At 42.0% G+C, this 22,983-nt stretch overlaps 1 protein-coding gene across 1 annotated transcript; it reads left to right on the top strand.

Annotated features, from left to right (window-relative positions):
• LOC149457265 (uncharacterized) lies at positions 1-22,527 on the top strand. The gene is made up of 8 exons (XM_089683990.1): positions 1-37; positions 1,629-1,664; positions 6,732-6,783; positions 14,446-14,512; positions 15,586-16,342; positions 19,719-19,770; positions 21,500-21,563; positions 22,289-22,527. Exons 4-8 carry the CDS (start codon positions 14,468-14,470, stop codon positions 22,454-22,456), a joined length of 1,086 nt encoding a protein of 361 aa, XP_089540116.1. The 5' UTR covers positions 1-37; positions 1,629-1,664; positions 6,732-6,783; positions 14,446-14,467; the 3' UTR covers positions 22,457-22,527.
• Positions 22,528-22,983: the final 456 nt, after the last annotated feature.

The raw sequence follows: 22,983 nt of genomic DNA, 5'->3' as shown, positions 1-22,983 counted from the left end.
ACATTGCTCCTTATAGTTTTATCAGTTGTGTACACAGGTATGTATATAATAAATATATATAGCTATACATGTAATAAAAGATGTCGTCTAGGCCTACCCACAACTCGCACCCTTCAACCTAACAGTCAAACCTCTTGCCCAATACCTCCCATTGACAATGCATAAGAACCAAAAACATTATACCAGTGTCTCTTACATTATACACAGAGTAGCAATATGATGGCCCAAACATTAAATTTAAGCAAATGTTACAAAAATGATGACAGCCATCCCTGTGATCTTGCCAGAAGGATAGTGACTAGAGATAAGATCCGGAGTACTCTGGAGAACTCATCCCACCCCTAAATTTAGAAAGAGCCTAGTTTATTACTCAAGTGAGTTGCTGGCTGGGTTGCTCCTGCCTCAGAGCCTCCAGCTCATTGGAATTTAAAAAAACCCCCACAAATTTGAAGTCTGGATAGAGATGAGTTCGGAGAATGGTGACATCAACCCCGCCTAAGTGCTGCAAACAGAAGCAGCATAATGTATTTAATAACTAACCTTTTTATTCCAATAGTTTTTTTCAGTGTAAAGCAGCATTTTGGCAAGAGGTGGAGGGAGGAGGTCACTAAATAAGAACATGCTAATGAACTGCGAGGTCTGTTATAAGAGCATGTTTTGCTATATTTAATTGTCTTTATACTGGCCTCAATTCTACTTTAAGGAGTCTCTGGCCATGTGGCTCTACAGTAGGCAGGTGTTTGGAGTTGTAGAAAATAATGAGAAAGGGCTTTGTATAATAAATTGCCTAAGTTCTCATGCACAATGGACATTTTGATAGCGCTGGTAACGTTAGCTGTGTAAAGTCACATTAAAAAAAAACGTGAGTTTTTCAGTTTTTTTAGTGTTTTTTTCAGTAGCTTTTTTCAGCGTTTTGCCACCTTTAGCAGAGTTTTTCCACTTTTGCGGTTTATAGCATTTTTTTGACCAAAATAATTTTTTTTGGTCAACAAAAGTCCAAGACTGCCGGTTTGCAGCGTTTTACCACGTTTTACTGCGTTTTTCAGCGTTAGAGCATTTTTACAGCTGAAAATCTCTTCTAGAAACCCACTAGTTCTGGGTTTTTTCCAGCCAAAAAACATTGATTACAGTCTATGTGTGCATGGACACATAGGATAACATGCTGAGGGGGGGATACTAGCTGTAGGAAAAAAAAAAAGTCAAAAGCCAAAAACAGCCGCTGTAAAAACATCAAGTGTGCATGAGGACTAAATTACATCTAACAGTTGCTTGTGTAGGAACACAGATGTAAAAAAAGGTCACACATACCTTTAAATACCATTAAATGCAGAACCTTTATATACAGTAAGTCAAGGTATGCAAAGAAGGAATGCTTGTATAATTATTCTGTTGCTCTCTACATAACTAACTGTACATGTATTGCAGACTCGCAGACACAGTCATGCAAGATACTGCCTAAATGTCATCTAACAGTTTCTTGTGTAGGAACACAGATGTATAATGTTCGCAAATACCTTTAAATATCAATAAATGTAGAACTTTTATATAAATCAAGTTTTGCAAGGTTTGCTTGTATAATTATTCTGTTACTCTCTTCATAACTAACTGTACATGTGTATGGATTGCAGGGTCACAGATACAGTCATGCAATTTCGGATATGCAGGTAAGTTTCTGATTTAAAAACATCTTTTTTTCATGGATATATTAAGGAAAGGTTACAGTATAACCCCTGTCAGTTTTTTGCCTTCTGTGTCCCATTGGGGAGATTTCCCTTCACTTCCTGTCCCATAGCCAAAACAGGAAGTGAGAGGAAATCCCTATAAAGAGAACAAATCTTGTCCCCATTGCAAGATTTTTCCTCTAGTACTGTTTTGGAGACAACCCAACATTTTGGCTTTTCTTTCACTTTTGGGTAAACAAATAGACAAATGACAAATAGAGAGGGTGAATCTTCATAACGGGGGCACTGATGACCATAAAAACCTGAAAGGAGTTTTAATCTCTTTCCACATTAACCAAAACCAAGCTTGTTTGGTATAGGGGAGTAGAAAAAAACAGTTTTATTTACCCGATCCTCCACTGCCCCGGCAGGTTGTGCTCCCCTGTGTTTCAGCAGTGGACTGTCCCTTGGTATCCTCGCGTCCAGAGCCTGGCTATGGAGCCTGCTTTGGTCTTGATGATGTCAGGATCCTAAACTGCTAGAGAGCAGGGCTTCGGAAGCTTCAGGGACTGGTTTAATAGCAGAAAAAGAGGGGGATCAGATAAGTAATCTCCTTTTATTTTTCCTCTAGATATAAACAAGTAACACTTGCAGTGGGGGCAACTAGTCCAGAGATACCTGTAATGCAGAGCCTGTCTAATTTGGGGGTGCAGTGAAAAATGTCAGGGGGGCAGAGGATGTGAGGTCGACAGGGCAGTGTATAAGAGGTCAGCAGGGCAGAGGATAGGGTCATCAATTTGTAGGGCAGTGTACAGAGGCCATTAGTTTGTAGGGAAGTGTACAGTGGGTCATCTAATCAGTGTGCAGTGGTTAGCATGGCAGAGGACAGGGGTCAACAGGATAGAGAACAAGGGTTAGCAGGGCAGGGTATAGGGGTCAGCATGGCGGAAGACAGTGGTCAGCAGAGTTGAGGACAGGGCACTTAGGTGATTTCCTCCTCCCCACACAGCACATAGCTGAGAATGGTATCACTTCACACAGTGTGTAACTGGCTCAGGGGCCCCATGAGTTGTCAGTCCGCCCCTGAGCTGGCTACTGCAGCTGCCAATCCAGCCAGGGAATTTCACAGGTCAGAACTGCACCATAGCAGTCAGCTACACATTGTGTTAGGGAATCTGATCTCAGCTACATGTTATGTGGGGAGGAGAAGATTTGTTAAGTGTCTTGTTTGCAAGCGGACAGTGCCGGGACAAGATCATCTAGCAAACAGCGTCCCCACCTTCCACCCCCAAACTCAAATTCTACCCAACCAAAAATGCAAAAATTCCCCATCCTCACAGTCCCATTCCTCCTCCCAGAAAAAAAAATCTTTGCCCCCGAATCCCACCTTCCAACTCAAATCCCCCCCCCCCCAAATTTCCCACAAATCTTCTATGGCCAAAAAAAAAAATCTAAATCTCCCCTCAAATTCCCCCTCCTAATACAAATTCTCTCCCAAATCCTCCCCAATACAAATCCCCACTCCTAGTGTAAATCCTCTTCCCAAATCTCCCCTCGTAGTACAAATCCTCCCCCCTAAACACCCCTCCTAGCACAAATCTTCCCCCAAAATCGAACCTCTTAGTACAAATCCCCCCCAATCCCCCCTCTTAGTACAAATCATCCCTCTAAATTCCCCCTCCTAGTACAAATTCTCTCCCCAATCCCCCCCAGTACAAATCCCCCCAAATCCCCACTTCTAATTTAAATCCTCTCCCCAAATCTCCCCTCGTAGTACAAATACTTCCCCTAAACCCCCCTCCTAGCACAAATCCTCCCCCCAAATCCCACCTCTTAGTACAAATCCTCCCCCTTAATCCCCCCTCTTAGTACAAATCCCCCCTACCAGTTCAATTTCCCCCCAAAATCCTCAATCCTAGCACAACCACCTGCATATTATCCGGCTCGGCACAAATCCCCGCCCCCACCCAAATGTCCCTCCTAGCACAAATCCCCCAAATCCCCCCCCCCTCTTAGCACTAATACTCCCCAATTCCCCCCTCCTAGCACTAATCCCCCCCCAAATTACCCCCTCCTAACACATCCTTCCCAATTCTGCCTACTAACACGATCCCCCCCAATTACTCTTACCAGCACAAACAGCCCCCCACCACCCCTCCTTCACAAGCTCCCTTTCCCCCAATCTTACATGTGGGAGCTACAGGAGTAGTGAGGAGATGCAGCTTCTCTGTGATCTCCCTCCTCCTGTCATAACAACGATCCTCCATACAGAAGGTACACGACTTCATTGCCTGCCCTTACCCACATTTAAAGGAGTTGAGCAGTCTTTGAAGGAGAAGGAAAGAATAAAGCCATGTACCATAATATCTAAGAGCGATCCTCTGTACCCTTCTGTATGGAGGATCGCTGTTATGACAGGAGGAGGGAGATCACAGAGAAGCCCACACCTCCTCCCCACTCTCTCCTCTCTGCCGCTGTCACTTCTCCTGTCTGGACTGTTTACTGTAGTTCACTGCGGCCAGGTCTGAGTGCGGGATGAGGGGGAAGCTCAGCGGTCATGGACATAATGTACATCGGGGGGGGGGGGGGGTTGGGGCACAGCCCACCCCAGCACCCCTCTAGATCCAGCCGTGCCTTGTAATGATGTTCTGTCAAAAAAATCATAGAGGTGATGTTTTCAGACAGAACAGTTTTAAAGATTAGACAGGTTTTGCTAATAATTGTGTACTACACAATAAAGCTCTTTAATTTGTAGATACTAATATGAATTGTCTAAACAACTACATACAAAAAGGTATGGATTTTAAATATGCTGCCCAGGAAAACATAACTAATCATAGAAAACACACATTTAAAAGTTCATATCTTTTATTACATAGTTTTAAAAATCAGATTAAATTGATGGGTTGTATGATACCTAATGAAAAGGTCAAATGTCCTGACAGTAAAATGTAATGTTGGCTGTCTACGTGTTTCACAAGTGTTCTACTTTCTCAGGACCTTGGACATGCCTCAAAATTCACCAAAACAACTCCATCTACATGAGTGAATACTGTAAATACAAAAAAATCACGAAATTCGAAAATCAAAAACCAAATAACGTGATAACAATGAAACAATTATCATAAAATTACAAAAAAACCACATGTATTAGTAAATCAAGCCAGTCAACCACATATGGTGAGAAAAGAAAAATTTCAACACAATCCCATTCTTACTTTTTGTCAAGCCCCAAATACATGCATGACCCAAAGAAGGCAGGCAAAATCCTCCTGGCCTGTTGGGAAGCCCTTAGTGTAAATTATAAGGATGGATGGATATAAGTAAAAAAAGATATAAGTGTATAATAAAATCCATACTCTGGCTTCTGTTTTGACTACATTCCTGATCTATGTTATATTTGCTATTTCAATAAAGGTGTGATTTTAACTGCACTTTGTCTCCGCCTGGTTCATGGTTCCTGACACAGCTCAACTTAATTACTTTGATTCCTTAAAATGGAGATGACACCTTTGAATATTATTTAATGCCAAACAAAACTATGAAGGCCCAAATTCAGTCAGATTCAGAAATTAGATGAACTCATCTATCATGAATCAGCTGGATATTTTTTGGCGAATCAAAACAAAGTATAAATCAGCAAACAGACAACTACACAGACATAAAGGCAAAATTGTAAATGACCCAATAACTGGTACTCAAAGGCTATAGTAATGTTAAATTTAACTACAACAAGTACAGCTACAGTCTATTTAGTGGCATCAACTAACAAAGGTAAACATTTCCTTGTGCACAGCATGCAATCTCTAGGACATGTGAGTACCCCTAAACATGGCTAAAAGTACCTGACATTCAACACTGGAAAGCTTTCGGTGGGGCCCTTCTTTAGGTGAGGAACCATTCCTTTAAGAGTGTTAGATGACAGAGGCTAAGATGCTAAGTAGGGTCATTCTCTGTTTGGTTTACAAAGTGTGCTGCGTGTTTTAGACATGTAGTTCAGCTCACTACTTCCTGGCAGGTGGCTAATCAGGTCCTGATGCCGTGGCAATCAGCAGTTCCCAGCAATCAGGCTCCAGATCCTCACACAGGCCCACAGACTCTCAGCTCAGATCCTAAAGACAGTGTCTCTCTCTGTCAACTCAGTCGCTGAAGGTAGCTCCAGCAGGCTCAGGTGCAGGTCCGTCACCCTGATGTGGGGGAACAAGCCAGCAACAGGTCCTCTTAGCTCCTCTTTATTGGCTCTGGTATCTCAGATGTGAGGCACAGACCCTGACAACAAATCTGTCCTGGTCACTCTCTTCCTTGGACTGCCCAGATACGTTTGCCTGGGAAAACAGTGAATCTGCTCCTCCTCCAGGTGCAAAGATTTGTGGAAATTGAAGTCCACAGCCTGTTAGCTTCCATTATTAAGTATGGTGCAGCACCCCTTTAAGAACTACAATTCTCATTTTCCATAGCTTCTGCCCAGCAAGTTCTCTCTAAGGCTTCCATTGACTCTCTCTCTTCCTCCCTCTGACTGGATCCACACTGCAGTGCCAGGTGGGAGGGGAAGAGCAGGAGCTAGCAGACAACACGCACAGCTAGAAATGGTAAGAGAAAAACTGGCTGCATTCCCTCTTTCACTGTGTAGCGGAGGGGGGTGAGCGAAGCTGGTTGCACCCAATTACACACTTATGTGGAGTTGTTTTATTTTCCAAAATTTTGTGAAGCACATCCAAGGTCATGAGGAAGTGAAATACTCGTGAAACACATACAGACAACATGCCATTTTATTGTCAAGACCTTTTCAATGGATATCATACCACCCATCAATTTTATCTATGAATATTTTTTTAAGCTATGTAATAAAAGACGTGAACCTTTAAATTGATGTTTTCTGTGATTAGTTATACTTTTCCAGGTAGCCTATTTAAAGTTGAACTTTTTATGAGTAGTCTAGATTCTTTGTTAAATTGGAATGACATTCCTACAAAAATGTCTGTTTGTATGATTCCACTGCTACCATAAAATTATCTTGTATACAGCTACCATGAATTGTGTTTTTCATTAATCTAGACTTTTTGATTTTAGTTTTAGTTCCCTGTTCTACCACAGCAGATGATCTGACAGATGATATTACAAAGTAAGCTTAATATTATGACATATTGCAAAACAATATGAACTAAGGAAATCAGGTGACATGTTCAAAGCAGTAATTTCTGTAAATTGCTGCAGTTGTTATAGTATGTTAAAGTAATTGTAAACCTTGAAATGTTTTCCTTTTTAAAATAATAAACAATGGTTTTGAACAGATCTCCTCCGATCCTCCTCTTCTGGGAACCCCTGCTGGCACTCCTGGCTCCCCTTCTTCAGCAAGTGCCCGCATAGGAAGCCACCACACCAATTCCAGAGTCACCATAAGGCCTCTTTCACGTGTTCTGTGCTAAATGAAGGGCGATCCATGTTCAGAGATTTTGTGACGGGAGGTGAGGAGACGTATCACCTCCTCACCACCTGCTTTTACCCCTTGGATCCCACACAAGCCCCCCCATTCACCTGAGTAGATCGTGATCAGTGGGCACTCTGCCCACTGAAAGTGACAGGGGGTGTAATTCCTACCACGGCTTTGAAGCAAAGCATTAGAGCTGCAGAATGCGTACACCCCTGGCTGCTGCTGCCTCTGCAAGTAAAGATGGAAGCAGTTTGAGGGGGGAGCAGTAAAACTGTAAACCCCCCCCCCCACACACACACACACACACACACACCTCATGGGTAAATGTGTAAGAAGCCCTAATTGTGCAGCCAATTAGTGTTTCTGATCACCACCACACCAGTGTAGCTAGAAACAGTGTTCCTAATTGCCACCACACTAGATCAGTGCAGCCAACAACAGTTTTCCTGATCACTGCAAGACTAGTCCCAGGGTCACTAGACCACTGTAAGCCAGCACCAGTGCTTCTGATTGCAATTGCCGGAACACCATTCCCAGTGTCACCAGACCAGTGTATGCCAGCAACAGTGTCACCAGGCTAATGTAAGCCAGCAATAGTGTTCCCTTTTGTTGTCACACCAGTCCTAGTGAGGCTAGACCAGTGAAAGCTAGCAACAGTGTTCCTGATCGCTGCCACACCATTCTTAATGTCACCAGACCAGTGCAGTCAGCAACAGAGTTCCTGAGTGCTGCCAAACCACTGCCAATGTTACTAGACCACCTATGTCAGCAACAGTGTAATTGATAAGTAACCACACCAGTCTCAGTGCCACCAGACCAGTGTCATCCAGCAACAGTGTCCTTGATCGCCACTACCCCAGTGCCAGTGTCAGGACCTAGTTCATCTGCTGGTAGCACTGTGCTTCCCAGAGCTGAAGGTTGTAGTTCTGGTGTCCACCAGCAGCTAGCAGATCTCAGTTATCAGTCTCCTTCTAATGCTGGCGGCTGGGAGGGTATATAGGTCCTCCTCTGCTATTACACGTCATTTTAATAGCAGATGAGGACCTATATATCCTTCCTTCAGCTAGCATCAGGTGGAGACTGATTACTGAGATCTGCTGGTAAACACCCACTGGTGGACACCGAATCTACAACCTCCCACTCTGGAAAACACAGTTATTCCAGCAGGTGAACCAGCTCCTGACAGCCAGAATTACCAGACCAGGCCAGCCCCCACCAGTCTTCCTGATCGTTGCCACACCAGTCTCAGTGTCCACACCAGTGTAAACCATCAACAATGTTCCTGATCACTGACACACCAATGACAATGTCACCAGACCAGGGCAGCCAGCAACAATGTTGCTGATCACTACCCACACAAAGGTCAGTGTCACCAGAGCCAGTGCAGCCATCAATAGTGTCCTCGATTGCCACCACATCAGTACATTGTCATCAGAACCTGCAGCAGTGTTCCTAGTCACTTCCACACCATTGCAGTGTTGCCGCTGCCTGCCATCTGTACAGACCCTGACCTGTTTATCGACCATTTCTGCCTGCTGTCTGGACCAATCCTTTGCCTGTTTGATGACCATGTTTCTACCTGCCACCTGAACTGACCCATCTGCACATCCCACTGATAATGTTCCTGTGAAAAACCAGTGACAGCCATCCTGTAAGGACCAGGATCACCTGCTAGTGGCACTGGGGTTCCCTGTGCGGAGTATTGTAGCTCAAATGTCCACCACAGGGTATTTCACAGCAACCAGCAGATCCAGTAATCAGTTTCACTTGATGCTGGCTGCTGGGAGGGTATTTAGTTCTGCCTTTAATAATGCCTCTCGCGTCAGTGTTTTGCTCTGTTGCCAGATACTGCTTGCCAATTACCTTGACCTTGCTCTTGATTGTACTCCTGCCCTGTACCTTTATCCTGTGTCTTGCTGCCTTATATTTGCTCCACTTGTTCCTAATCCGAGTCCTGATTCCCCCCTTCCTTGCATTTTTGGTATTCTCTGTGATCTGTGTTTCTCATTTTGTACATATATATATATATATATATATATATATATATACACACACACATACATATATATATATATATATACTGTATACATACATAGATATACATATTGTATTGCATCTTCACAATTGCTTTGTTTCCTGTTTGCTGTGTCAATGGATTTTGGTTTCACTGTAAATAAATCTTACTTTAAATATATCAGGTCTCAGTTTTCTAAGCGCAGCAATGCAGATCTAGCCTTCCCTGCTGCTGGTTGCTGACCAGGGGCGTACTGACAACTCATGGGGCCCCCGGGCAATAGGGTATCATGGGGCCCCTGTGTCCTTGCCCAAACATAAAAAAGCCTATGAAAAAGGTACCAGGGGCATCTCATGGGGCCCCCTACTGACCCCGGGCCCTCGGGCAGTGCCCGAGTTTCCAAATGGTCAGTCCGCCCCTGTTGCTGACATAAAACTGATGCCCACTAACGACCAGATCAGCTGCACTTGGGAACCGGGAGGTGTTTGTTCTGGGTATTTGCTGTCCTTTATGTTACGATGTAAGAGAGGTTATTAGTCATGTGGCATTGGTGTTAGGTAGTAGAAATCTTTGCCTCCTGATTTTGCAGAATTGCACTAGTGAAAAACTATTTTAATATATTCAGGCAGTTCATACCTTAGTTGATAAGGGTAGATTTTCATTTAGTGAAATACAGCCTTTTGTTCAGATTTGTTCTGATTTAGCTTCGCCTACTGCATCTCATGGCCATGATGATTTCACTCCTCCCTTGCATATGCCCCAGGCTAAGTCTTTGGTATGGTTCCTGGAAGACGACAGGAACCATCTTCCAGGAACCATACCTGCCTCAGGCATGTGAAAGGGAGCACTACTCAGTTTGTTCACAACAAGTGCTATTCGATTGTGTTACTGCTGTGCACTCTTCAGTCAAGCAAGGGAAATTCAAACTGACCTTTCCTCCTTAGGTCTGGTCAGAGATCCTATCTCCAGTTTCAGTAGATTCACACCAATTCACATCTGCAACTCAACACCAAGAATTCCTTCCATCATTGCCCTTAGCAAACACAGCTGCTACAGAGTGTTCCTTACTTCTTGTATACCAGTACTGCTTCCATTAATTGCACTTCCTCTGCATCTAACCAATTGAGGGCTCCCCCTAGAGTTCCATTACCCATGGCAACCTCTTAGGCCCCTTCCTCTGCTTCTGTTTTCCTCTATGCTCCCTAGTACTGTTACTAATTTTCCATCAGCAACACAATCTGGTTAGCACCATGCAACAACTTGCAGAACGCCATCATCTAAACCAAAAAGAAACAAATGTTTTTTCCTACTCATACAATTCTGCCACTATTCACTGCTGCCTCAATGCCTGCTGATAGAGTCCGGCATACCTCAGTGCTTGCCTCTGATGATCTGCTGCCTGCTGCCTGCTGCCAAGCCTGCCTCTGATGATCTGCTGCCTGCTGCCAAGCCTGCCTCTGATGATCTGCTGCCTGCTGCCAAGCCTGCCTCTGATGATCTGCTGCCTGCTGCCAAGCCTGCCTCTGACGATCTGCTGCCTGCTGCCTGCTGCCAAGCCTGCCTCTGATGATCTGCTGCCTGCTGCCAAGCCTGCCTCTGATGATCTGCTGCCTGCTGCCAAGCCTGCCTCTGATGATCTGCTGCCTGCTGCCAAGCCTGCCTCGGATGATCTGCTCTCTGCCACTAAGCCTGCTTGTAATGATCTGCTGTCTGCTGGCAAGCCTGCCTCTGATGATCTGCTGCCCGGCCAGCCTGTGTTAATTTGCTGCTCTCTGTCCAGCCAGACTTTGCTGATTTCCTACCTGCTGCCCAGCCGGACTCTAGCATGAAGTTTAAGCTCCCGCCTGCTGATGGGTCTGAAACTGTAATTTATACCATTAGCATGCCTGAAGGTGCTCCTTGAATTTTGGATCTCTCTGTGTGGCTAGGCTGTGAAAAAGTCTCACACATGTGGCATTGCCATACACCAGAGGAGTAACATAATGTGTTTTGAAGTATAATTCAAAGTATGCCTATGCTGTGTGTTAGAAATATTAATTGACAACTAGGGGTGTTTGTTTTCCAAAATGTGGGCGTTTTTCCTGTCCTGGCACTTTTGGAACTAAAGAAATATTATAGGTAGTCAGTAAAATTAAACATGTAATTTATGCTCCTTGAAAGCTTAACGACTTCAATACCGGGCACTTTTACTTCCTGCCCAGGCCAATTTTCAGCTTTCAGGGCTCTCACACTTTGAATGACAATTACGTGGTCATGCAACGCTGTACCCAAACTAGGTTTTTATCATTTTGTTCACACAACTAGAGCTTTCTATTGGTAGTATTTAATCACCACTGGGGGTTTTATTTTTTGCTAAATTACCAAAAAAAGACCAAAAATGTTGAAAACCCCCCACATTTTTCTTTGTTTTTGGTAAAAAATTTTGCAAATAAATAATTCTTCTTCATAAATTTAGGTCAAGATGTATTCTGCTACATTTCTTTGGCGAAAATAACCCAAATCAGTGTTTATTATTTAGTCTGTAGGAAAGTTATAGAGTTCACAAACTATGGTCCATTATCTGAAAATCGATCAATCCTGAAGTGCTGACAGCCAATCTAATTTCTTGAGGCCCAAAAATGTCAGGACAGTACAGATATCCTCCAAATGACCCCTTTTGCAAAGTAGACAGTCCAAGGTATTTAGTAAGAGGCATGGCAAGTTTTTTGAAGTTGTAATTTGTTTGTCATAATTTTTGGGAAAATTAAGAAATTTGAAAAAAAAATATTAACATTTTTTTTTTTTAACATACTGTCACCAGTGCAGTACAGGGTTATCATATAACTGGTGTGGTGGTGATCAGGGACACTGACTGGTGACAGTACGAAAAAAAAAATATTTTTTTTTATTTTGTTAAAATTTTCTTTTTTTTTAAATTAAATTATTTTCTTTTTTTGAAATTTTTTTTTTTTATAATACACTATGACCAGAATAGTATAATGTTACCATAGTAACATTGTACTACTTTAGGGAAGTGATCAGATTTTTTATTTTTAACACATTATGATTGCTTATAGCAAAGCATTTGTTTGCTATAAGCAAGCATTTAACTGAATGAAATCGATTCATTCAGGTTTTTTGTTTTGATTAGCTGTGATTGGCCATAGCTAATCACATGATACAGATGGGCTGTGATTGGCCCAGACTGTACATGTGATCACTGTGACCAATCACAGCTAGTGACACAATTGTATACAATGGATGGCATGAAAGGAAACCATCCATTGTTTACAATTGTCATGTGACCTGCTGATTGGTCACAGCAGGTCACATGGCACTGCAAACAGGCCAGTACACAGATCTGTCAACGGCTGTGACAGATCTTGCCACAGCGCGGCCCCGTGGGCATGTGCAATCCGGGAAGGACATCATATGATACCCACCCGGATTGATGAGTCCTGCTTGGCAGTCGTTTTGCTACTGGTTGGACGGGAACAGTTTAAAGGTGCTTCTTGGATTTTGGGTCCCTTTATGCATGTAGGCTGTAAAAAGTCTCAAACATGTGATATCCCCATACTCAGGAGGAGTAGCAGAATATTTTTTGGGGTGCAATTGTTAGTATGCGTATGCTGTGTATGAGAAACTTGTTAAGATGACAACTTTATGAGGAAAAAAAACAAATGTTATTTAATTTCTTTTTCAAAAAAATTGTGACAAAAATTTACAACTTCAAAAAACTCACCATACCTCTTACTAAATACCTTGAGCTGTCTACTTTCCAAAAAAAGGGATCATTTAGGGGGTATTTGTATTGCCCTTGCATGTTAGGGCCTCAAGAAATGAAAGGCGGTCAGAACATCAGGATTGATAATTTCTAGGATATATTCTATTCAGTAAACTTAAAATCTGTTTTATTCATTGGCAAACAGAAAAGTGACAGGCTGTGTCTTCAGATATAGTTTTAAAACAATATCTTCCCATGAGTACAACACTTGGATAACTTTAAGTGGCCCAGCCACAGCATACACAGTATTTCAGAGTCTCTGTTAAAGGCAAGCTCACCCGCCAGGTCAAAATCAGATTACATTCCGGTCACATCAAAGATGATTTTGAAATCAGGTGACCTGTCGATTTCAATGCAATTTGCAAGACATTTGACACAGATGTCTATGCAAATCGCAACAAAAGTAGTGCATGCACTACTTTAGAAATCGTGCAGCTCCGACCAAGTCGTAACCGCACCGATATAACCGCTCTAAGAGCGGACAATAGGGTGCGACTTTCAAGTCGCCTGGCATGCAAATCGCATGCCAAGTCGCATCCGATGTGGCCGGGTGCTTATGGAGACTTCTAGGCAGCATCCAGATCACCTCACTACAGACAGCAAAACTGCCATGACCAGCTGGTTAATAAACAGGCCTGAAGGGAAAGTACCTGCCCTCTACATTTAACCCTCTCTTAACCCTGTCCCAGGCAGATTCTCTAATATATATATATATATATCAATCATGGTTTGTAGACTCTATAACTTTCACACAGAATGTAGCAGAATACATTTTGGCCTAAATGTTTTAAAGAAAGATTGTTTATTTGTGTTTTATGTCAAAAATTTTCAGGTGTTTATCCTTTATATAACAGGAAATAAAGACTCAGTGGTGATTAAATATCACCAAAAGAAAGCTCTATCTGTCTAAAAACAAATACATAAAATTCATGTGATACAGTGTTGCATGACTGAGCAATTGTCATTCAAAGTGTGACAGTATGGAAAACTGAAAAGTGGCCTGGGCAGGAAGGCAGTGAAACCGTCATGTCTTCAAGTGGTTAATACTGAGTGAACTTGAAGTTAAGGCTCTAATAGGAAATAGGAAAGAGTTTTAGAGTTCTGGACATCTGTCAGGAATACTATAACTCTAGCCAATTTTCTGTAGCGCCCTTAACTTCTAGTTCATGTAGTATTCAATCCCTGATGAAGGGGCTCTCGTTGGCTGTTTAACCTTACCTTAACTGAAATGATTAATACTTTTTTGGGATTTTCTGACCATTGTGATGCTTATACTACATATTTTATGCAAGGACTTTATCTACAGCTAGGACTATACATTTAACTGACTTTTTATACTCATGAGATATCAGTAACAAAAGATCCAGTGCTTTCTACGCACACATTTATATTTTTTATGGCTGTCTGTGCCTCTGTTGCAAAGATTTCCTACCATTTCTTGTCCCACAGGAAGCATTGTCCTACCAGGGCATGAAAATTTGGGGAAATCTCTTGCACAGGGCCACAACGGTAATATAATCTATGCATCTCATAATTTTAAAGTAGCTCCTCCTAATTCTGTAATGATGTATTTCAGTGTGTATTGTCCATCTGGGTGTATGACAAAAAGTCTATCCATATGGGGAACAAATATTTACACAAAGGTAGGAGACCTTCCTCATACTGCATTAACAAATACATCTGCTTATGCAATCTTGTCTTGGTGCTTTGATTTCTTCATGTTATTTCTACTGTTACACAATCATAGTCAGCTGATTTCCTAAGTGATATGGTAGCATAGACAGAGGAATGTATACAGCAGTCACATTATTATTATTATTGACTACATAAAATAGCTGTCACCGGACCAAACCTAAAGTGTATGTATAGACAATTTTTCTGTTTTGGATAGAGTAAGGAATGGGGAAAGCCACTGTTTATTTTTGTGGTCTGTGCACCGTTTGGGTAAAGTTCTTTTCACTTCTTATCCCAAAGATGCAATGAGAAGTTAGAGGAAATTTCCCAAAGTAGTCTTTGAACTAGGTGCCCAATCTGGAAGATTTTTTCCATAACTTATTTTGGGGATAACTATAAAATATTGGATTTCCCGACTCTCTCTTTATTGGTGACAATGGTTATCAACAATCATGGATCAGTGAATCTCCCCAGTGAGAACACTGAAAATAAAACAAAATTGCCTAGCGATAGACATTATAAGGCCTCATTGATAAAGGTACATAGATCCTTACCTCTGTGCAGAGGGTTGTGTTTATGCACCCAGGGAATGACAAGTATTCCATGCAGTCATGTGCTACCAGCCTGTAAAATCATTGACAGTCTAAGATGCACATCTCCATATGCAGACTATGGCATAAAGACACTTTTAAACAGTAATGTGAGTCAGTTAACAAACAGTAAACATAAAATGAATATAAATACCACAACCATACAGCCTACGAAGCCACACCAACACCACTTGATAGGCTGGAACTGGAGGGCCATTCAACTGACTGGTTTCTGCCTTGTCCAGAGAGGGTATTAAGTTGCCTAGTGTTTTGGCCTTAAAGTGGCTGTAAAAGTTTTTAGTTTTTTTTTTAATTAAAATAATAAATATGGTATACTTACCTTCTCTGTGCATTATTTTTTTGAATTATGTTTATGTACATAAACCTACTTGTAACGTATATTTCTTGACCTTTTATAATGCCTAAACCCATATCTACACTGATCTTTACAGAACTCCGCCATATGTGTAGCTTCTATTCATGCCGGAGTAGGCTCTAATGGAGGAGGATATGTCACAGTAGTGAAGATGCCAAGTCAAGCAAACTACATTGCCTCCAATAAGAATGGCATCAGCAGCCTTAGTTATGGGACATCAGCCAGCTCATTCATGTTGTTCACTAACCTCACTACGTCTACTGTTTCTTCTTCTGCTATTACAGCTGTTTCCAGCACTACCCTTCCCACTTCTCCTCCTTCTAGCACTGCCCTGCCTGCCTCTCCTACCACTTCTACATTTGTAACTGCCCTTCCTGTTTTTTCTACTGCTTCTACTTTTACAACTGTTCTCCCTACTGCTCCTCCTTCTAGTACTGCCCTTCCTGCCACTTCTGATGCTACAATCACTACTAAGGTTTCAGACACTACTACTGCTCCTCCTTTGAGTACTGACTTCCTAACCACTTCTGAAGCTACAAAAACTTCTGGTGTTTCGGGGGCTACTACTGCTCCTCCTTCTAGTACTGACCTTCCTGCGACTTCTGCTGCTACTGTCACTACTGTTTACACAGACACTACTACTGTCCCTGTAATAACTGATATTGCTTCAAGAAGTAATGTGCTTCAATCTCATAGCAGTAGTACTGTGGCTGCAGATACTCTTTTAGCTGCCAATGCGCTTGCTACTACTAATGCTCCAATTACTTCTGATACCCGTATCCAAACAGCACCTAAAGCAACTGACCTTACAGCTGTGACCCCGATTGATGCAGGTAAGATTTTTTCCTGATTTAAGTTGGTGTGAATGTATGTGTTTACTTTTCAATATTTATGAATTGATTCCACTCACCACAAGTCCATTTTAGACCTGACAGCAAGATACTGCTCTCGCTAAAGCTTTATTTGGTTTCCCAGTATGTTCACATGGAAACAACTTCCTTCTACAATATATTTCAAACAACATCAATCCAGGAGGTTCCACTGTTTGTCAGGGTTTGTAGACGATATTGGATACCTCCATATTGCTGAACAGTTAAATAGGTGATTTCTATTATCTGAAAGTTTCATTTGGATGGAATGTCATTCCTATGACCACACATCTTTGTAGCTTTACAGTTGTATTCAAAAGTGTCACACCCTGGCAAAAATTTTGAAATTTTGGCATTTATATTGAAAATATGACTACTCATGCCAAAAAACTGTCTTTTATTTAAGGAAAGTGATCATGTGAAGCCATTTATTATCAGATAGTTGTTTGGCTCCTTTTTAAATCATAATGATAACAGAAATCACCCAAATAGCCCTGATCAAAAGTTTACATATCCTGGAATGCTTGGCCTTGGTACAGACACACAAGGAGACACACATGGGTTAAAAATAAAGGTTAATTTCCCACATCTGTGGCTTTTTAAATTGCAATGAGTGTCTATGTATAAATAGTCAATGAGTTTGTTAGCTCTCATGTGGATGCACTGAGCAGGCTAGATACTGAGCCATAAAAGCAAAAAAGAACTGTTAACAAGGTAATAAAGCTTTATAAAGATGGAAAAGATATAAAAAGATATCCAAAGCCTTGAATATGCCAGTCAGTATGTTCAAGCACTTATTAAGAGGAAAATTCGGGAATCTCTTGATACCAAGCTCTATGCACACTACATATCTCATAGTCCAAAGTCCCCAGTCCAACTCTGGTGTGAGCAAGAAGGGGTGGCCATGCTCCTACATACAGTCGGAGGATGAAGAACAAATGTAGCCACCCTCTAACAGGAAGGCAGGTTACAGAAGCAAAAAAAAGGCTGAGAACAATATATAGCACTAGCCACTTGATATGATGGGTTCTCTGTTCTGCCGTGACTCTGCAAACCATTCTATTCCCTGTGGCACTCCTAGCTGTAACTTAAGTGCTGGTATACTACACACTATATTAATACATAGAAAATAAACCACAAGCTACTTAGCAGTAGATAAACTGAATATTCTGTGGCAAGGCAGGTAAATGCAAAGCACAAAGCAAGAAACAGGCAACTTAATATGTTTAAATATGTTGAAATAAATTAAGTGAATATTGATCTACAATATGGCAATTACACTAGGCCACAATAATGCTAAACCAATTTGAACTGGCACACATAGGGTTAATAAAGAACACCATCAATGGTAAAAATTATAACTGTCATGAAAAAAGTGTCACTGTTACCCTCTGCAATGACTGGTCAAAAAGGGTCCCTGTGCACTCTGTGATAATACCCCTAGATATGAAAATGTTCCTGAATAGAGTAGCCCTGAAAGATGGTTGTTTAATACATGGCTCCTAATTTGCAATATTAAGCTGGCTAATGTTGGGGCTTGTCTGTATGGTGGTGCACTTGTCACTGTTTCTAAGTAACTGTCTCACTAAGTAATGGGCAGTCTCTCCTGACAATAAACTGTGGATAGTGATGGACTAAGCACAGCTGATTCCACTAACCACTCTTGGTACACAATGAGTCCACTCCAGGATGTTTGGCGAAATGCTAGCCTCAGGAATCCAGTCTCCAATAGCTCAGCCCTCATGATAAGGTCCTCACAAGGCTCAGTCCCAGCACTCAGACTCTCACTGGTTCTCTACTGCTGTAGGCACACACACAGCAATGGGTCCCTCCAGCTTTGGTCCCTGCACAGCAAATGACCTTTCACTGGCTCAGTGTACTGACTCTCTGGGCACGCAGAATGCAGCAATGGCACCCCAATCTCCGCATATTCTCAACCTCCCTGGTGCTATACAAAGAACCCCAGCAACAGGTCTGCACTTTCTGGTTCCCCATGCTGCACTGCCCCTGATCAATTGCCCAGGAAAACTCTGTTCCTCTCCTCCTCTGAATGTAGGCCTTTGTGTGTGGGTGCTGTAGTTCACTGTCCATTTGCCTCTATGGTCCAGCGCTCCTTGAGTACTACATGTCCCTAATTCCTTGCAGCCACATCATCAATTGGGAGAGGTATGAGTGACTGCATCATGAAGTCTCTGGATATCGCCACCGGCAACTCGGGGAGGGGGGTGGGCAGAAACACACACAGCCTGTCAATGCTCACAGCAGCACGGGGAGAGAACAGGTGGAAACACACAGCCAGCTCTACAGCAGCAGGAGAGGTAGAACAGCAGGCACACAGCAAGAGGAGCACCTGGCTACAAATATGAATTCATTGTAACATAATGCATGGCACAGAATATTTTAGAATTGAACAACATTTTGTCTTGAACATACAGAACAAAGAAAAACAGTTTTTCAAAAACACTATTGCATATACAGGCTCCTAAAAATAAGAAAACATTTAATATGCTGTCAATTAACAAATATTCTACAGGGGGTCTAGAGCTAAGTACTGTGAAGGATTTATAGGAGATGGAACCGGTTGTGGTTAACAATAAGACTTGCAGAACGCCAGCACAGAATAAATAAGTTATGTTCCTTTTTACTCCACTCTCCTTGGGAGCACCACAGTATTGAGACCAAACTTCTTGAATACTAGATTCACAGCATTCCACTTCTGTCACCAAGATTAACATGGTGTTTTTCTGTAGTATACCAGTCTCTGTCTCTATGCCCATTTCTTGGCTCTGCTCAGCCACATGCACTCCCCAATGTTACTCTGTCACTCCCAGGTGTAGTAGTATTCATATCAGAGAACAGTTAGCAATCCGCCCCCAGTCCACATCACACTATAGGCGGCTACAGCTGGTTCTTCTCTGTGTTAAACTACCTCACCTGAAGTTTCTGGCTTGTTAAGGGTCCTTGCAGTAGCAAACTACATCCACGTGGCTGTGGGGCATTTGTCTTCCATGTCCTGTCTCACCCGGGCTCCTCCCAACCTGGCATTTATATGGATACTAACTCCACCCATTACATCACTATAGGAAGGCTTTATCTAAAAGGGATCTAACACCCACTTACATAATTCCTTATTACCACACTAATTTGGGACAAAACCACTTAGTGGCAAACTAGCTATCTGCACCTACTAACATGCTACTCTATAGCAAGTATAGCTAATATTTGAGTTTAGACTCCCCTTTACTACTGGATGTTCTATTACAGGTCTGAGGGTATCAAAAAGTTTTTTTCTATTCTTGTTAAATTGTACATTTTCTTTCTGCTTCAAATTTCTTTTCAGGGCCTATTAGCTGCTCTACCTTTTTAGACCTTCTGAACGGTGACCCATTACAGTGAGTATCAGATTACTTAACTGACAACCTTTTATTTCATTTCAGCCAGCCTTTTCAAACTTCTGGAGAGCCAAGTTGATTTTTGTGGTCTTCAGAAGTATAACTGGAAAACAAATACTGTATGTGCAGAAAATACAGTATAGTAGTAGTTACAATAGGCATGCACCATAAAGTATACCTGTGGATACAATTCTTCAGGATTTACAATTCACATTGAATAGCATGTCAGTAGTGCTTCCTGGGATTCCCAAAAAATTGGAAGTGCTTAGATATGCAAAGAGTGACTAGCTCCTGTGGTCACTGGCTCTAGCCTGCCCCCCTTCCCACCGTGCTATTGGCTCATCAGTTTAATGGTCTTGCTAACCAACACTTAGGTGTGAGAGGTGGGAAAGACTTGGAAACAGCTTCTATTTTCACAACACTGCCATTTTAAAGGTTTCCAAATTGCTCTCCAACAGTAGTCTCCAACCTGCGGCCCGGGGGCCGCATGTGGCCCTTTGCTTGCTTTTATCCGGCCCTTGGGGCATTATTCTCCCCACCATCAGCAATAGTGGGGCATAGCTCCCGCCACTGACACCAACAATGGGGCACTATTCCTTCCACTGACACCAACAATGGGGCACTATTCCTTCCACTGACACCAATAATGGGGCATTATTCCTCCCACTGACAGCAATGATGGGGCATTATTCCACCTACGGAAACCAATGATAGGGCACTATTCCTCCTACTGACTTCAATGATGGGGCACTATTCCTCCTACTGACGCCAGCAATGGGAAACTATTCCTCCCATTGATACCAATGATGGGGCACTATATCTCCTGTTAATACCAATGTTTTTGTATTGTTTACTCCCACTGATGCCAGGACATTTCCTTCTCCCACTGGCCACAGTCCCCCCCCCTAAAGTCTGAAGGACAGTAAACTGGCCCTTTGTTTATAAAGTTTGGAGACCCCTGCTCTACAAGAAAGGGAAATGTCATAAAGGCACCAAAAGATCCCTGCTTTTGAATTGAAATGACATATTAATTTGTTAATCATATCCAGTGGATTATTTAAACGTACAAACCCATTATCATGGACATCTAGGGATTGCTGCCAATCTTAAACTACAGAGTTTCTAACAATTCTAACCCACTAAGGTCTCCTGCTAGCATTGCATGCAAGGGACTGTTCAGAAAGGGAAGTTGTATAACATGGCATGCTGAGCTTACAGGTGAAAGAATCCCAGAGTCAGAACTCAGTATCTGTTTAATGGATCTTGAGACATGTTCATAAACCTTTTCATAAATATACATTTAGTGAACATTCTAATTTTAACACGGCTATAGCATTTTTTGAGCAGAAGTTCATGGAATTATCCAAAGCCTAAGCGTACAAAAATAAAAAAAATAAAAAATTAGCACAGTGGATATTACTTACCTTCAGTGTGATGTATCCCTTGTTCTGCTGTGCTGCAGTTAAGTTGAAATCTTCCTCCTCTGATGTCACTCTTCCATCCCCATCATCATAATCTTCCAGTAGGGCAGTATTGTCCCTAATTTTTAATTTTTTTTCCTTTTAATAAGTAAATTTAGACTTTAAAAAATGGCTGTAAAGAACAGAAGAACAAAGAACCACTATACAATATACAAACATGTTGGCAATATATATTTTTGATCCTTATGAGTTTGCTTATGTCATTTATCCTAATACATCTGAATAACCATTTCTGTTTTTTGTTTTAGGGTTTGGTGCCCTGCATTCTGTGACTCTTTATATATAGTTTGGGGGACTGATATTTACACATCTGTAAGAATTTGTTTTGTTCTTTTACATGCAAATAGCTTCTTTGACCTGTATGCTATAAGTTTGAGAATGTTGGCAGTTGCAACGTTGATCGCTCTGTTCTCCCTGCCGCTCTGAGCAGAGAACGGTGACTGTTGGTCACCACTGTCTGCTCTACCCCCCTCCAGTGCTCACTGGAGCGCTGGGCTGTGGAGGGGGTAGGATCAGCTGGTTCAGGCTCTCAGCGGCTTGCTGAGAGGCTGATCCAGGTGCCGGTCCAGGCTCCTGGGTGGATCCTTACCATATGGTTGGTGCCATTCCCAAGCCTGGACTGGCTCTGTGATGTTAGTTGACAGCAGGCTTTAGCCTGCTGTCAGCTGAAAATGGGTCACTGGAGTGCAGAATGAATAGCACTCTTGTGATCCACAAGAAAAGTACAGCCAAATGAGCTTAGGGCGTAGTTCTCTTTTAAGGGCTGAGGGTAAAGCTGATGAACTGTTTCTAACTGCAGCATGTACGACATGTACTCACTGGGAGTCAGTGTCACCCATCCCCGCTGTCTGCCTGTCAACCGAGAAAGCAAATCATAAAACAGCTAAGAGTTTAGAAGTTCTGCAGGTCCACTATTGAAATACTGTTTCTGGTTAAATATAGCCTGCAAGTGAAATTCTAGATGGATCTTATACACTTGTAAAAACAGCCCTGATGATAATGTTCCATAAAACTAAGTGTATATTTTTTTTTTCTAGGACTCTAACATCTGCGCTGCAGCAATCCATGCTGGGGTGATACCTGTCACTGGAGGTTATGCAACTTTGAAAAGGAAACCTGCACAGGATTATTATTCTGCATCTATTCGAAACGGGATTAAAACCTATTCCGCCTTTATTTCTTATGAATCCTTTGAATTTGTCTAGGATGCTGTGTACCACATGGCTATACTATTTATACTAAGATTTATGTTTAAAATAAAATAGAACGACTGCCAGCTGCTGCTTTGTATTTTTATACTCCATTGAGGAATTTGTATGTTGACAATTCACAGATGCTCACTAAGAAGGACATTATTACAGGGTAAAGCCACCTAAAAGGCTCCATGAGCACAGAGCAAATAGTCTACTGAACCCCAGGAAATCTGTCTGTATCCACTGCAAAGCCTTAAAGGAAACTACAGGAACACCTATGGACACAGTTTAGGTTTCTCCTGAGCCTCCTGCCAGTAGAGGTTTATTTGATCCATACAGCCTCTATCTTTATGCAGAAATTCTTTCCCAAAATTCAGCTTGGAGCAAAAGTAATGTGGCACAGTCCTACACAATTACTGTTGAACAGCTTAAAGCTGAACTCCATGCAAGTATTGCCTAAATACAACAGACAAGTGTATTCATAATTGAATCTTTGTGTGTTTAGTTTATTTCCTCCAGATCTGTGCAGTAATCCCCCA

The sequence above is a fragment of the Staurois parvus genome, unplaced genomic scaffold, assembly GCF_062004578.1.
Source record: "Staurois parvus isolate SC_StPar_1 unplaced genomic scaffold, SC_StPar_1.0 ptg000332l, whole genome shotgun sequence".
NCBI classification, from domain to species: Eukaryota; Metazoa; Chordata; class Amphibia; order Anura; family Ranidae; genus Staurois; species Staurois parvus.
Note: the sequence above shows the minus strand (reverse complement) of the source record. Positions and strands in the feature narration are given on the sequence as shown.